General features: G+C 38.1%; 1 protein-coding gene across 1 annotated transcript; it reads left to right on the top strand.

Moving 5' to 3' along the window:
- Window positions 1-721: 721 nt before the first annotated feature.
- RCAN1 (regulator of calcineurin 1) lies at window positions 722-10,364 on the top strand. Its single transcript, XM_009327958.1, has 4 exons — window positions 722-848; window positions 2,999-3,172; window positions 4,178-4,337; window positions 7,381-10,364. Exons 1-4 carry the CDS (start codon window positions 762-764, stop codon window positions 7,542-7,544), a joined length of 585 nt encoding a protein of 194 aa, XP_009326233.1. The 5' UTR covers window positions 722-761; the 3' UTR covers window positions 7,545-10,364.
- Window positions 10,365-14,176: the final 3,812 nt, after the last annotated feature.

The raw sequence follows: 14,176 nt of genomic DNA, 5'->3' as shown, positions 1-14,176 counted from the left end.
AAAAAAAACAAACAAAAAAACCCCCAAAAAACCCAAAACCCAACTATCCTAAAACAAAAAAACGTCAACAGTTTGAGGCTTGGAATGAGTTTTTAATAAAGTGAGAATGGTAATTAGTCAATGTAGTTGCTTTGAAGAAAGCTTCAAAATGAATTCGTATTGTAATGGGGGGAAAAGTAGTTTCCCAAATCAATTCCTCCTGATCTCTAAATTTCAGTCCATGTATTTTTTCCACAAAATTACCGAAAGCTATTGACCTGAGGGATTTGTTTTCCGTTCCGAAGTCTTGAAATTTTCCTCCTGGCTAATTACAGGCTATTACTGTAGACTTTGGTCCTTTAGCAGTAACATTTTCCATCTTAAGATGGGTTGTCCCATTCCAGTGAAGAGCATGTTGTCTGAGTGCTGAATGGAATTACTACCAGTGGAAACTATGCTGCAAGAGGCTCGATAAAGCAGCTGCTGTGCAAACCTCAGCTGTTTTTTCCATCCTCCTGAGCACTGGTAATTAGCATAGGGAAGCTGACTAATGTGCTGACGTCACCTCTTTCCAGTCGCAGCTTACATTTTGTTCTTGACTGCCTCAAAGCATGCAGGACTTTGTTCAGGAATTCGCTGTCACATACAGGATGCTCTGAAACTTTTTTTTTTTTGAGGGGCTGGACTTGTTTCCCTTATAAACGCTGCCTGCAGGACCAACGGCTTCCTTAAAAGTCACTGGTTTCTGCAGAAAAGCAACTATCGCTTTGGCAAAGCACAAAATGCATTTTAGAAATTTTAACTACAGTTTTAGTTCTCTGATTGCCTGTGTGGCAGATAGCGATGTCTTCAATCAAGCAGAAACAAGGGTATGCTTTATCTTTTGTGTTTTATTTCTGTGAACTACTGGAATACTAAAGTATGTAGGTACTGTTTCAAATTGTTTAAAATACAGATGCCTTGACAGCTTTTTGACTTGTAAGAAAATTTCAGTTTGATGTAAGGATCTTGGGTCTTACAAGTCTGCAACAGTACGCTCTGATATGAATAACTAACTCTGGAAATTATTAGATCTTAAGCTATGTGGTTTTGAAAACAATCAGAAGTTTACCTCTAGACTTCCTTGACTGTCTGTAGAGTGTATTCTTCACTTGCATATGCATTTTCAGCAAATGTTTAGATTATAATTTTGGTAGTAAGATTCACATAATTTATAGTACGCTTTGTACTTTTCATGGGATTTTTTGGGTGGCACTGTACTTAAGAGCATAATGTTAAAACTATAAGTCCTCTCAGATTTATATTTAACTGATTAGAATCAATATAACATGTAAGTAATCCAGTCCTGATACAGTGAATTGTTAGTAATCCAGTCCTGATACAGTGAATTGTTGACTGCTAAGATGCCTTAAGGACAAAAATAACAGTTTGTTTAGTGTCGTATTGCTAGCATGACATTTATGACCTCTATAATCACACACGTTTTAAAAAACTATATATATTGCACAAATCTTGCAGGTACTCTGAGTTTAAATGTCGAATGTGAACTTTGAAATGCAATTTAGCGTGAGTTTGGCTTACTTGTCACGGTTGCATCCAGCTCTCTCGAGTACAGGGGGCTAACAAATACAGGCTTTGTGTGTGGAGGGTCCTGGTCTTGTTTCAGAGCTCATTTTGAAGAAACTTAAGTGTGGCTCAGCAAGAAGCAGGACAGCTCTGATATTTTAAAATATGTCTGAAATGTAGTGGTTCTGTACACAGCTGTGGCAAGTTTGCGAAGCAGAGCTTTTCAGGAAGGAAAATGAAATTCCGAAGTAATCGCTGCCTTCTTATGTAATCTTTGTTGCTTTTTTCCTATTAATTCAAAATGTAACAGTAAAAAGAGGTAATGTGATTTTACAAACTTGTTTATTTTGGCTTTGTATTGAACTTCTAGTAAGCTTTTGTGAAGAGAAGATATCTGAAAATATCTGAAATCTGAATGCTTGATCTATTGCCATCACTGAAATAAGGCTTGTGACTGGTTACTGTGTTCTCAATGTGAGCCTGAAACACTTTGCAAGAGCATGGCAGCTTCTGAACCTCCTGCTTCTTTCTCCTCCTTTGGTCTGGCGTCCTGAAGTAAGAGTGGAAGCACTCTTCCTATAAATGATATGAAAAATAGCCAAGTCAGGTTCGCATAGATGCCCTAGGAGCACAGACCCGAAGTGCAAAATGGAGATAGCCAGCTGTTGGTAAAGGTGCTTCAGTCTTTTCACGCAGATAGGACAGCAAAGTAACTCAGCTGCAGATCTATGAAGGTATGAGGTTTTGGTCCAGTTCCCACTCTTACCACGCAGTCAAAACAGAAAGTGTGTCAAAGGCCCTTCAGGAGCTGTATGGTTAGTACTTAAGATTTTGTAGGAAAGACAGTGGGAGCCTTTTTAGAATTCGGTTCCAGAAATAGAAGAGGCTATTAGAGTTCAGTAATATGTTCATTTTCCTAAATGAAAGTAGCAGCTATTAAAACAGGAGATGTTCATGAACTTTATTATGCATGCTGAGTCACTGAAGAAAATTACATTTAGCTTGCAAATATGCTTTTTTCGTTTTTCTCTATTAAAACTGTCGTTGGTTTCCTTGAAAATTGCACACTTAGACAAAGGCATGCTTGGCAGACTTTTTTCAAGGCCTTTGGATATTAATTTTATACAACAAGCATTTCTTTTCAATATCTTACCGATACTACTATTTCTATTATGTCACTAAATCAGAGTATCATGTCCAACACTTATTAATGATAATAATCTATTTTTTTAATAAGGAAGAAAAGAGCTGCTATAGAGAAAACAAATGATAGGTTAGAAAAATTCATTATAAAAAGAGAGAAGAAGAAAACTAAATCTAGGCTGTTATAAATACATCAATATTCAAGAGTGGTAGTACGCCCCTACTAGTAACTGCAATTTATTTCTGTATTTCTTTAGAGCAAATGTAGTGTGTTGCACATTCACTTTCTTCTCTGGTCCTTTCTTTTCAGGCCAAATTTGAATCGCTGTTTAGAACATACGACAGAGATATCACCTTTCAGTATTTTAAGAGCTTCAAAAGAGTACGAATAAATTTCAGTAACCCTTTATCTGCAGCAGATGCTAGAATCCAGTTGCACAAGACAGAGTTCCTTGGAAAGGAAATAAAACTGTACTTTGCTCAGGTAAGTCTTTTTGTGATTATCCTTACAAGATACTAAAGCATAACTTACTCATGATAAGCTTCCACAGGTCTTCAATCATGCTAATGAACACTGTTAATTTTTTCAGTTTGATTAGAGAATCACAGGTTGTTCCACAGCTACAAGTATTTGGAGGCTGTTGCGTATTTTGCATTTATGTCTCCCTCTGTATTGTTTTGATAACCTTGGGGAAAGGGAGTAGATGATAGTAATCAGCAGAGTCAAAGATAGAGTTTAACGGGGTGGGGGAAGCCAAGTGTGCTCTGGCAGCAGTACGCACGCACACACATGCGTGCTCAAGTAGTATCTGAGGGAATCCAAAGCGTAGAGCTGCATGTTCAGGACTCTACCTGTTGATCCTGCTGTCGCTGCTGCAAATCGTTTGTTTAGCACACATTTGTACTTGGAGATCGCCATCGGTGCAGCTCTATAGCTGGCTAGCGCCTGCTGCTAAAGATATCAAACTCTCAGGTTCTGATAATCTGGGTGCTTTTTGGTAGCTGCTGTGTATTTTTCCTCCGTAAATTTAATGGGAAAATTAATCTATGTGTGTCTGTTTCAGATGTCCCTAGGGACAGTCCTGAAGGAGCCAGTTTATTTATATACCTTCTAGAATTCTCACCACTCTCACTTGTGGTAATGAGTTTCAACACCATTTGTCATTAGGCCTTAAAGCCCATATCCAGCTTCCTCCTACTTCAGTATTTTAAGGACAGATATTTTCTGGTGAAATTTTTGTAAAACTCCATAATGAGAAGATGCGGATGTGCATACTTCATTGCATGTTTCATCAGAGTTAATGAATGTGGTGGCTTGTCTGTATTTTGTATACTGGGTCTTTCATATAGCTCTCTGCAATAATATAGTTACATGCTGCCACCTTGAGTGCCTGTTACAGCATAACATCTATCCAAACCTTAAAATTCCTCATGAATGATGTATTCACTGATCATAGTGAAACAGCTGTGGCTTTTATGCTTTTTTCAGACTTTGCACATTGGAAGCTCACATTTGGCACCACCAAATCCAGACAAACAGTTTTTGATTTCACCTCCTGCCTCTCCACCTGTTGATTGGAAGCAAGTAGAAGATGCTACTCCAGTCATTAACTATGACCTTTTATACGCTATCTCCAAGTTAGGACCTGGTAAGAAGGAGTAGAAACACTAGAATTTTGGTTGAGTAAAATACCTTTTAAACTTTCTGAATTTCTAGAACTCTTCAGATGAATTACTATCTACCAATTAAATTTGTAATATCAGAAAAAGTATTAGTAAATGGTAGTTTCTTACACACACAGTAATTCCACAGGATCACTTGGAGGGCCCAGACCTCCGCAATGTGATCTGTTTTGTGATTTGTAGAGAGCATGAATGTTGCTTCAATAATATATTAGCTTGTTCATCAGAATTTTCAAGAAGCAGGTTCCTAAAAATGAAGAGGCAATTGTGTAGTTACATACCTTTTGAAGGGATGGAAAAGTCCTATTGCAGACTAAGGCAATGAACCAGTTAACAGCTGTGTAGCTCTGTGCTAGAATTACCTCTGTGTCTGAGATAGTAGTATGTGTAGGAGGGAAACTATCAGTATCAACCTAATTTTCTTTGGGAGTTAAGAAGGAGAAGCTTCTGCCACTCCTTGCTCCTTCTAATTTTCATCTGCTCCAATTTATTAATTTTTTGGAAACTTGGAGGTATCTTCACCCTGGAAAGGAAAAAAGCTTGTATCGTGTTCCTCTTTTTTCCCCGCTGTCCAAACTAAAGGAGGTATTAAGAATGTACGCTTACCCCTTATTTCTAGTGCTATCCCGTAAGTTGCTTGTCACTTCAGCTGACCATGCTGTGTAGACTGTTTATAGGTCTATTTATTAAAAATAGATAGCACCACGGATAGGAGAAACAGTTCTACCAGCTATTTGTGTTTTAAACCAAATAGTACTTTCAGAAATAGACGTAAAGTTCCACTAAACTGAACTCTTATTTTAAACATGGTTCTGCTTTTCAGTGATTAATGATCACATCCCTTGATGTCACTTTATACCTCAGTTAAGACAACCTTCTTAATGAGAATTGGTGCAGATTATATTTCCCAAAATCTACAACTCTGATTTAACTTGTTTGCAACTGTACTATTAAGTTTAGGGGAGAGAAAAAATGGCCACATTTAGTAGCAGTAGCACAGAGGATAAAAACTGTAGTTGGAATCATTTTACTGTAGTATTTTTATATACCTGTTTACCTACCAGCTTAGGGAACGTGTCTTACTATGTCAGTAGTAAGGGGTGGAGAAGAGGGTAGGGCAGAACTTTTAGCTCCTCGTGCATCAGTTTTCTATGTGGTAGTTTGTGGTTGACTGTATGCTGGTGATATCCAAAGATTCTAGTGAAAATAACGTGCATCTCCCAAACTACTAGGGAATTCGTCTTACCTGTGAAAATTCAGCTCTTTGCAGTTTATGGAGGGACAAAAATCTATGCTTATGCTGGCATAAAAATTAGGGTAGATTATTGCCAGTTTTTAATAAATACTGTTTTTTAAATGGTGTGTGAATTATAATGGCAAGAACAATTTATAGGAAAGATATTACAGTTAGAAGTGGAGGTATAAAATGCTGCCACAAATCATTTGTTTATCTAGAAATATGTAAACTAAGCAGATGAGCCTGCATGTAGGTCTTTAAAACCATCCATCAAGAATGCTTGCTGACATGCTAAATGTTTTTATCAAAGATTTTCTTTTACTGAAATCAGTTTTTGAAACAGAAGTCCCATAAGACTATGCTTGTCAGAATAAAAGTTGTGTTTGATGAAACACGTGGAATGAATAAATAAATAACATTACAGCTTACTGACTTTATGGAAGTTCAGAGCTTGCTCCATGGGTGCTGTTTTCTGTACTACAAGCTTTCCTTTTAAGGTTTTAGCAATACCAAAAAGAAACTTGTCTTAAAATAAATACTTAAAGGCTTACTAAGCAGTAAAAGTTGGTCCTTTTCCCCCTGAAAGTTCTGTTATTGAGATGCCCTGCAATAAGCTCATTGGCAGATCTGTGATCCCTTTTCCCATGAGATTTTTCATATATATATATAGAGAGAGAGAATGTTGAGCCCTATAAAGCTCTGCCTCTTGACTGTGATGTCCATTGGAACATGGAGTTAATGACTTGGTACCAAGGAGCAAGTAGGGGTTACTTTAGCACAGTGGCTTGTGTGTTTCTGAAGAACTGGAGGCAAAAGCCTTTTCCTCTATGGAGCTGCTCTTTGTGCCAGTTCTCCTTCCTAAAGTTCTCAGGGAAACAGAGCAGAGACCACTTCAGAGCCTTGGCACACCAGAGTGTGCTGCTTGCCACAGGTGTTAGCTCTTTTGAATGGCTGATGTGCAGATCACTGTAGTGGTCTTAATGGAGACTGTTCTCTTCACTGAGAGGTAATGACTACAAAGTAATAAGAAAAAAAACTAAGGGGAGCTGATAAGGGAAGCGGTGGAAAGAAAAAGTTTTCCCTGATCTAATTTAAGATTAAAATTATTTAACACCTGGTTAGATTTAAAAGCAATTCTTTATATTATGGAAAAAACAGATTTCAGATCAGTGGTCAATAAAATTTGTATCATAGCACTTCTACGCACTGGCTGTATTATATCTGAGTGTTTCACATTATATATGCATGAAGCCTGCTGTCTAGCTCTGCTGCTCCACAGAACGCCAGAACAGTGTTAGAGCACCTCTGTGTGAGGTGGGAAGAACTGCATCCAGCTTTCTTAACACTGAAAGCTGTTGGGGGGAAGGAAGATCCTGTGGTTTTGCTGTCATTCAGGAAAACAAAGTCTTCCTGAATGTGGTACAGTGGATAGATAATCTTGTATGCTTTAAAATGACAAAAAACCACCGAGAAGACTTAACGACTGCTCATGTAGAATGCTTTCTTGAATGCCTAGGGTAATTTATGTAAACTTGCTTTTAAGAGAGCAGCTGAGCTATGTTGCTTTGAAAACAGAACCTAAATACTTCCAGATGGTAAACGTGACTGTTGGCAATGCACCTGCCTGCACCATCTCATGTGTTGTGGCATCAGGCTCTTGTCATCAATGCATTACACATTTTTATGCATTCCTTTCTTTTTAGTAACTTCTTTTATACTTTTCTACAGAATGGATCCTTTTTAACTGGCTTTGCTCATATTTTAACTTTCAGGAGAAAAGTATGAGCTACATGCTGCAACTGACACTACTCCTAGTGTTGTCGTCCACGTATGTGAGAGCGACCAGGAAAACGATGTGGAAGAAGAAACGAAGAAACCCAAACCAAAAATTATTCAGACGAGAAGGCCGGATTATACTCCTACCCATTTAAGTTGAACTGCTGTTGTTTTTCCAAGGGTTACGAGTAGACATATGCAAGGGAAACATTTACTGTGGAAACAGCAGGTCACAGGCTTGGTGGCAACAGCAGCAGTTATAGTAGGAGAAATTCCAATATAAGTTTGCTCAGAAAAAATATAGGAAGTTTCGTCCTTTTTTTTGATGCTGCGGGTTGATGGATGTCATGAGTGTATTCCCAGATCACTGGGAACGAAAGATAGGCAAAAGAAGACATTTTGAGACATAACAGGACAAACTAGGTTTATTTTTTGGGGGGTACTGTAGGCTGTTCCATTATAAAGCAAGTGGGGGAAGCTTTCTTTGTTCTGACTCACATAAATCCTCAAACTAATAGGCTAGTCATTGTGTGAGTACATAGCGATAACAGAGGTGGTTTTAAAAGATTAAAGTATGGGAATTGTAAACCTCTTTCTTATAATAGATTTTGTGCATGTGTATTCTTGGTCTTCTAAAGTAACTTTGCATTATTTTCTATAGTTTCTCACATGTTTCTGGAAATATGGGAAATTGTTTAAAGTATTTATTATCTCAGCATCCTGGACTTACTACTAGATGTGTATATACATATATATTTATATTTGTTTTTATTGGCACTCATTTTCCAGCAGGCATACAATTTCTTCGGCACCTTATTTTGGTGCTATGTAACTTGTGCTTTTAAAATTTTAACCTTTTAAATGCCTATATAGGGTTTTATCTGGCAAAGTAATGGAAAAATGTGCAATAGGAAAGTTGTTTAAGTTGATTTTAAATTATTTAAGTTTAAATAATTTATATCTTCAATAACACTTGTTCGGTAGCTTTGACTTTCTCATTTGGAAAAAAAAGTACTCTTAAATGTATAAATAAAGCTGATGTTGCATATTCACAGCAATGTAATTTTTCAGTGAAAAAATGGTAATGGAGAGACATGAACTCTACTCAGTATGTGAATCTGCATTGTTGTGAGCAAAGGTTTAACAGTGATTGAAAAATGAAACACGGTGTGTAGAACAGCGAAGAGAGATGGAGTGCCTTTTCCTCGTTCATTCCCGATGTAACTGTTCTACAAGCTGCGCACCTGTATCTTTTTCTACTGGCTTTGTATGTCCATAAATATAAACTTTCTTAGCTTTGCTTCCAAAATAAGCTGGTATTTAGAAATGCTTAATGCCAAGTAATGATGCATACTTATGTAATGGTGGGTATATGTGGGAGAAGCTTTAGGGTTTTTTATATGTTAGTGTTAAAAGACGGTAGCTCATGACATACAAGTTTAGAGGAAGAAAGATGGCAGAAGTGTATTTTATTACTTGTTTTTTAAAATGGAAATCCTCGCTTTGAAATAGTTTTCAGTATTTTTTTAAGAGATAGTAACTGATACCTGTGGGAAAATATCGCTTACAGTTTTAGAAAGGGGGTGTTTGAAGCTTCTCAACATGTTTTTAGAAATCAAAGCATGGTTCTCTGTTGGTTTGCTTTTGCCACAGTTGGTCTGAGAATGAGTTTTGTGGCTGGAGTTAATGTAAAGAAATTCGTTCCGTGCCATTTGAAGCGTATACTGACTTAAATGCCCAGGTTCACACCTTTGTTTTTTAAGTAAATAAAATATATTAAAAAAGATGAATAATGAAGCCATTTCAAGCTGTGGTGCAGTGTAAACGTGGTGTTATTGAAGGCCTGTCGTTATACTAAGCAAAATAGAAATTGATATCCTATGACTACAGAGAGCAGGAATATATTGAGCATTAGTAATACTTGCAGTTATGATCTTGTTTTGATTGGTATGCCCTGTAAACCGAAACAAACAGTGGGTACTCGGTGTCTGTCTTGGACCTAACTCAAGTGGCACTCTCTCCATGTTAACAGCGTTAAGAAGAGCTGATGCCATGTATTGCTGGAGCCGTGCTTTACAGATATGGGGGTGCGTAAGTTGTGTTACTAAGGTGTATCAATCAGCTGGATACAGGTACTACTTTTTAACACACAAATAAAATGGAGAGGAACTTTGTAGGTTTGCCACAACTGCCTTTTAAGCCTTTCAAGATTTTTCCATGTTTCTCAAATTACTGCTGGACTTAGTGTTTCACTTCATCCAATTTAAAATTGTTGGAATAATTCCTGTTCTGTCTTTTTTCCATCTTTCCATGATTACAAATCAAAGCATTAGTTTTGCATTAGAAACCCAGGTAGTTGCTGTTTTGTTTCCTAGCAATCCGAAGAAAGCAGTGCTACCTTTCAATTAAAAAGAACAGAATGTTAAATACCAATATGGTTTTTGTCATTTTAGTACACTGATATCTGCCTCATAAGGTGGGCACTAGAAACCGTGGAAGTCTTGGGATGGTTACAGTGTGTTTCCCCTTCTGACAGTAATTCTAAACAAAGGTTGTGAGACAGTAACTTGCCTGTGTTTCTGGTTGTATATACTGGCTTGTGCCACCTTCTGTTATCATTACTACAGTGTGCTGCTTGCTTTTTCTGTTTGTTTTTTTTTAATGTTCAAACAAATGCTTAGTTGGTATTTTATACAGTTGTATAGTATGGGGCATATTTAAATTAAAATATTTTGTTGTCTTCTTGTAAATGTTGTGGTATTTATGCATGAAACTCATTGAAGATTTTGTGCCAAAACCTCTGAACTTTAAGCTTCCAAACACTTCTGATTTGAAAAAGATAAGAATGTTGTCCCAGGTCACATCCTTACCAACCAAATGAATTTATACAGAGAAAAGCTTTCCAGCCTTCTGGTTAAGAGACTTGCATGATCTCGATCAAAGTATGAGAATCTACTAATGAATAAAATACAGTCCACAATATTCCAGTTAAAAACTGATTCTTCTGTGCCTGAAGTTGACGTGCTTCCTAATAAAGTATCAATGTCTTACTATTTTATAATAATCCCTGTCCGTTCATAATATCCTTACCAGTTTTCTCCTACAACATGAATAATTCTATTTTTAAAGCTCTTGGAATATGAAAATATATCAGCATTTAAATGGCTTTACCTAATAACTGTAAGTCTTTGTGTTGCAAAACATGTTATGCAAAAATGCATTGAAGGTTTCACTCTTGATATGGATAGAAATCCTTTCACGGCAGAACGGAGTTATTGATATTAATGCTCATCATTCTTCTCTACTTACAACTGGGAAGTATTGATGTCTGTAAGAAATTGTTCTATACGCAGAAGTGGTTTGAAATAGCTAAGTGCTGCTGCTCATCAATAGTAGGCTCATCCAGGGGAACTCCTGCGTAGAGTAACAAATAACTTGGTCCTTAAGTGATCTAACAAAAGATAGAAGGTGAAATAGCAATTCCAAATGAGCCATCCTGCTTTACATAGACGACCTCATTTCTTTTTCTTTCTGGAATTACAGCTCATGTTTTATTATTTGCCCTCTGTGTAAGGATAGCATGCACAGTCTCCATAAATCTGTAAGTGATCACTAGTATTTGTCTTTTTGAAAGACTTGTGGCCAGATTAGTGAAACACATTCCTACTGTTGGATTATGCATTTGTGCATGCATTACCACATTAAGGACCTTACTAGTTACCAAGGTGAATTCAACAATGTGTAAGACTGAACTTCGTTTCTAATCAGGGTTTTGTTTTTCAGAGCAGCAACAAGTGTAGTAACTTTGATATTTGAAATATTGGACAAGTGTTTTAGTTGTTCTTCTTGTGTAGTCCAGACTTGTCAAAGGTGGGGAAGCAATGAACTCCAGCAACTCAAGACCTGGGGGTGCTGGTCAACAGCCGGCAGAATATGAGCCGGCAGTATGCCCAGGTGGTCAAGAAGGCCAATGGCATCCTGGCCTGTATCAGAAACAGTGTGGCCAGCAGGAGCAGGGAAGTGATCGTCCCCCTGTACTCGGCACTGGTGAGGCCGCACCTCGAATACTGTGTTCGGTTTTGGTCCCCTCACTACAGGAAAGACATTGAGGTGCTGGAGTGTGTCCAGAGAAAAGCAACAAAGCTGGTGAGGGGTCTGGAGAACAAGTCTTATGAGGAGCGGCTGAGGGAGCCGGGGTTGTTTAGCCTGGAGAAAAGGAGGCTGAGGGGAGACCTCATTGCTCTCTACAACTACCTGAAAGGAGGTTGTAGCGAGGTGGGGGTCGGTCTCTTCTCCCAAGTAACTGGCGATAGGACGAGAGGAAATGGCCTCAAGTTGCGCCAGGGGAGGTTTAGATTGGACATGAGGAAAAATTTCTTTGCCGAAAGGGTTGTCAAGCATTGGAACAGGCTGCCCCGGGAAGTGGTTGAGTCACCATCCCTGGAGGGATTTAAAAGATGTGTAGATGTGGCGCTTAAGGACATGGCTTAGTGGTGGACTTGGCAGTGCTAGGTTAACAGTTGGACTTGACGATCTTAAAGGTGTTTTCCAACCTAAACGATTCTATGATTCTAACTCTCTCTCACACCGTTTTAACGGTTACAGCATGTATTTTGCCCTAGGCATAATCACCTGCGTAGTCACGTTTTGCTTTGTCACACTAGAAAGAATGTCTTGGGGAAGACAAGTTCTTTAACTTGAAATTGTGATTTGTATCTATAAAGCTTGCTTGCTTTTTCTGGTATGTCCCGAACCCTCTCCCAGTTCCAAACATACGAAATGATAGCGAGGGGTAGACCTAAGTTCAGAAATTCACTTACTAGGTCTTGGGTTCAGTTGTTGTACCACTTCTATCATCTTTGCTTTTATCCTGGCTTGTCCAACACACTTCAGAAACATTTTGCAGAAAATTATACCTGCCTAATGCTTTTAATAATTCATATTTGGATGTCTAAAAAGAAGAAAACAGAACAACCAATAATAACAAAGATAAGATATCCCCCAAGATACTGTATGTTACAAAGGTGACGCCACTGATGAGTAGGTGACAGGATGGATCTGGCAGGACTGGATTTATCTCCTCTGGCAAAATTTCCATTGATAAAATAGTGACTATCACACTTAAAACTTTTTGTCACTTGCCTGGTCTGTATTTATGTATCTCAAATTATAGCATCTCTGTCATCTTGCTTTTTTTTTTTTTTTTTTGAGTAACTGGCAATTGTGTTTTACTGTGATAAACTCCATCTGAGGTATGAAAAGAAATAAAATTATGGGAGTTTAAGTATGAAAGGTTGATCAGGTGGAGGAAGGGACAAAGGTTCCATGTGGTACTTTGTCACTTCTGGCAATCATGTCACCCGTTCTGTTTTGGACTTTCTGCCTCTCAAAGATCAGCTCAAGAAGCTCCAGTTCTTCCTAATGTTGCTTCCTGCTCTCACCCCCGCCCTTCTTCCACAAGATGTTATTCCATATTTCCAAAAGAGTGAGAGTCTCTGAGGTTTAGAAGCATTTCCTAGGTCTTCTTTCTGACATCACTTTTTCTCTTATCCAAGGATAGGCACAGCTCAGTGTCTGTGGCTTCAGAACTTTGTTACAGGCTTTACAAAGGCTTTGCAAAGGTCTTGTATGCTGGTCGCACAGCACGGGAGGGAGCACCAACAGGAAATTTTTCAGTAGTCTTCAGTCTGGTGCTGCCCTTGCTGCTAGATTTAGAGTCTTTCAGTAACGACTTTCATACTTGGAGTGATTATGTATTTATAGCTTGCACTTCGTAGTCTCAATCCTTTTCATAAAGTGTGAATTTGTTGGGGTGGGGTTTTTTGGGGTTTGTATCTTTGTCCCATCTTGAAATCTTTCTTTCTTCCATTTTACCTTTTTTTTTTTATATATCTTCCTACATATTGGAGTTCATTGTGTACCATCTACCAAGTAGGTCCTTCATCTACCTCCTTAAGTTTATTTGTGTGGACCTGCCTACACTCTGAGTGTGTGCGTGTTTTCTTGCCATTGAAGTTGTGCCAGGAATTCATTTTGTTTGCAGTTTCATTACTACCACATCCCGCTTGAATGAAACCTCTAAGTGCAACTATGAACTTTTCCTATATTCACCTAATGCCCAAGGTGTCATGACCTTTATTAATCCTAATGAAATTATATCTGATTTTCTGTTTGCTCTGTGTTGCATGTCTCCTACTGTCATTTATACATGCTTATCCTTTGTTTATTTTGCTGGTGCAGATTGTTGTACTGTGTTCCAATGCCATGCATCTGTAACTTCGGCCAAGCCACAATCAATTCCCTATCTCATAGGGTGTATTGTGATACCTTCAATACTTCTGTAGGCCTGGGAACAAGTCAGACTCATGAGTGTGATGCTGGCTGCTATCTTACTGTTGTCCAAGTCACTGGGAATTCTGATGGTGTCTGTCCTACTCTACCACTTCCCAAGTTCAGTGAGGAGAAGCTCATTCAAGGATAAGGGTAAACAAATGTGCAAAGAGCCCTAGAGTATTGGCAGGAGTTTGTCTTGTATCTCTTTTTTTTAATGTGTATCACATATTAATTACTCTTCAACTTACTATGTTTGTTAGTCAGGATAGATTCCTTGTATCTCAGAGTACTTGCATTTGATACTGAGGATTTCAGTGGGTAGACGGTGTTTTGCTCACAACTCCGTTGTTTCCAAATCCATTTTGTTCAGTTTCATACCTGGAGCCTCACTATTTGAGTTAAATATTTTACAAAATAGGGTTTACTGAGGTATTGCAGAAATCTGGAGGAAGAGATAGA

This window comes from Pygoscelis adeliae, unplaced genomic scaffold (assembly GCF_000699105.1).
Source record: "Pygoscelis adeliae isolate BGI_AS28 unplaced genomic scaffold, ASM69910v1 Scaffold154, whole genome shotgun sequence".
NCBI lineage: Eukaryota > Metazoa > Chordata > Aves > Sphenisciformes > Spheniscidae > Pygoscelis > Pygoscelis adeliae.
This window is presented reverse-complemented; position numbering and strand designations above follow the sequence as displayed.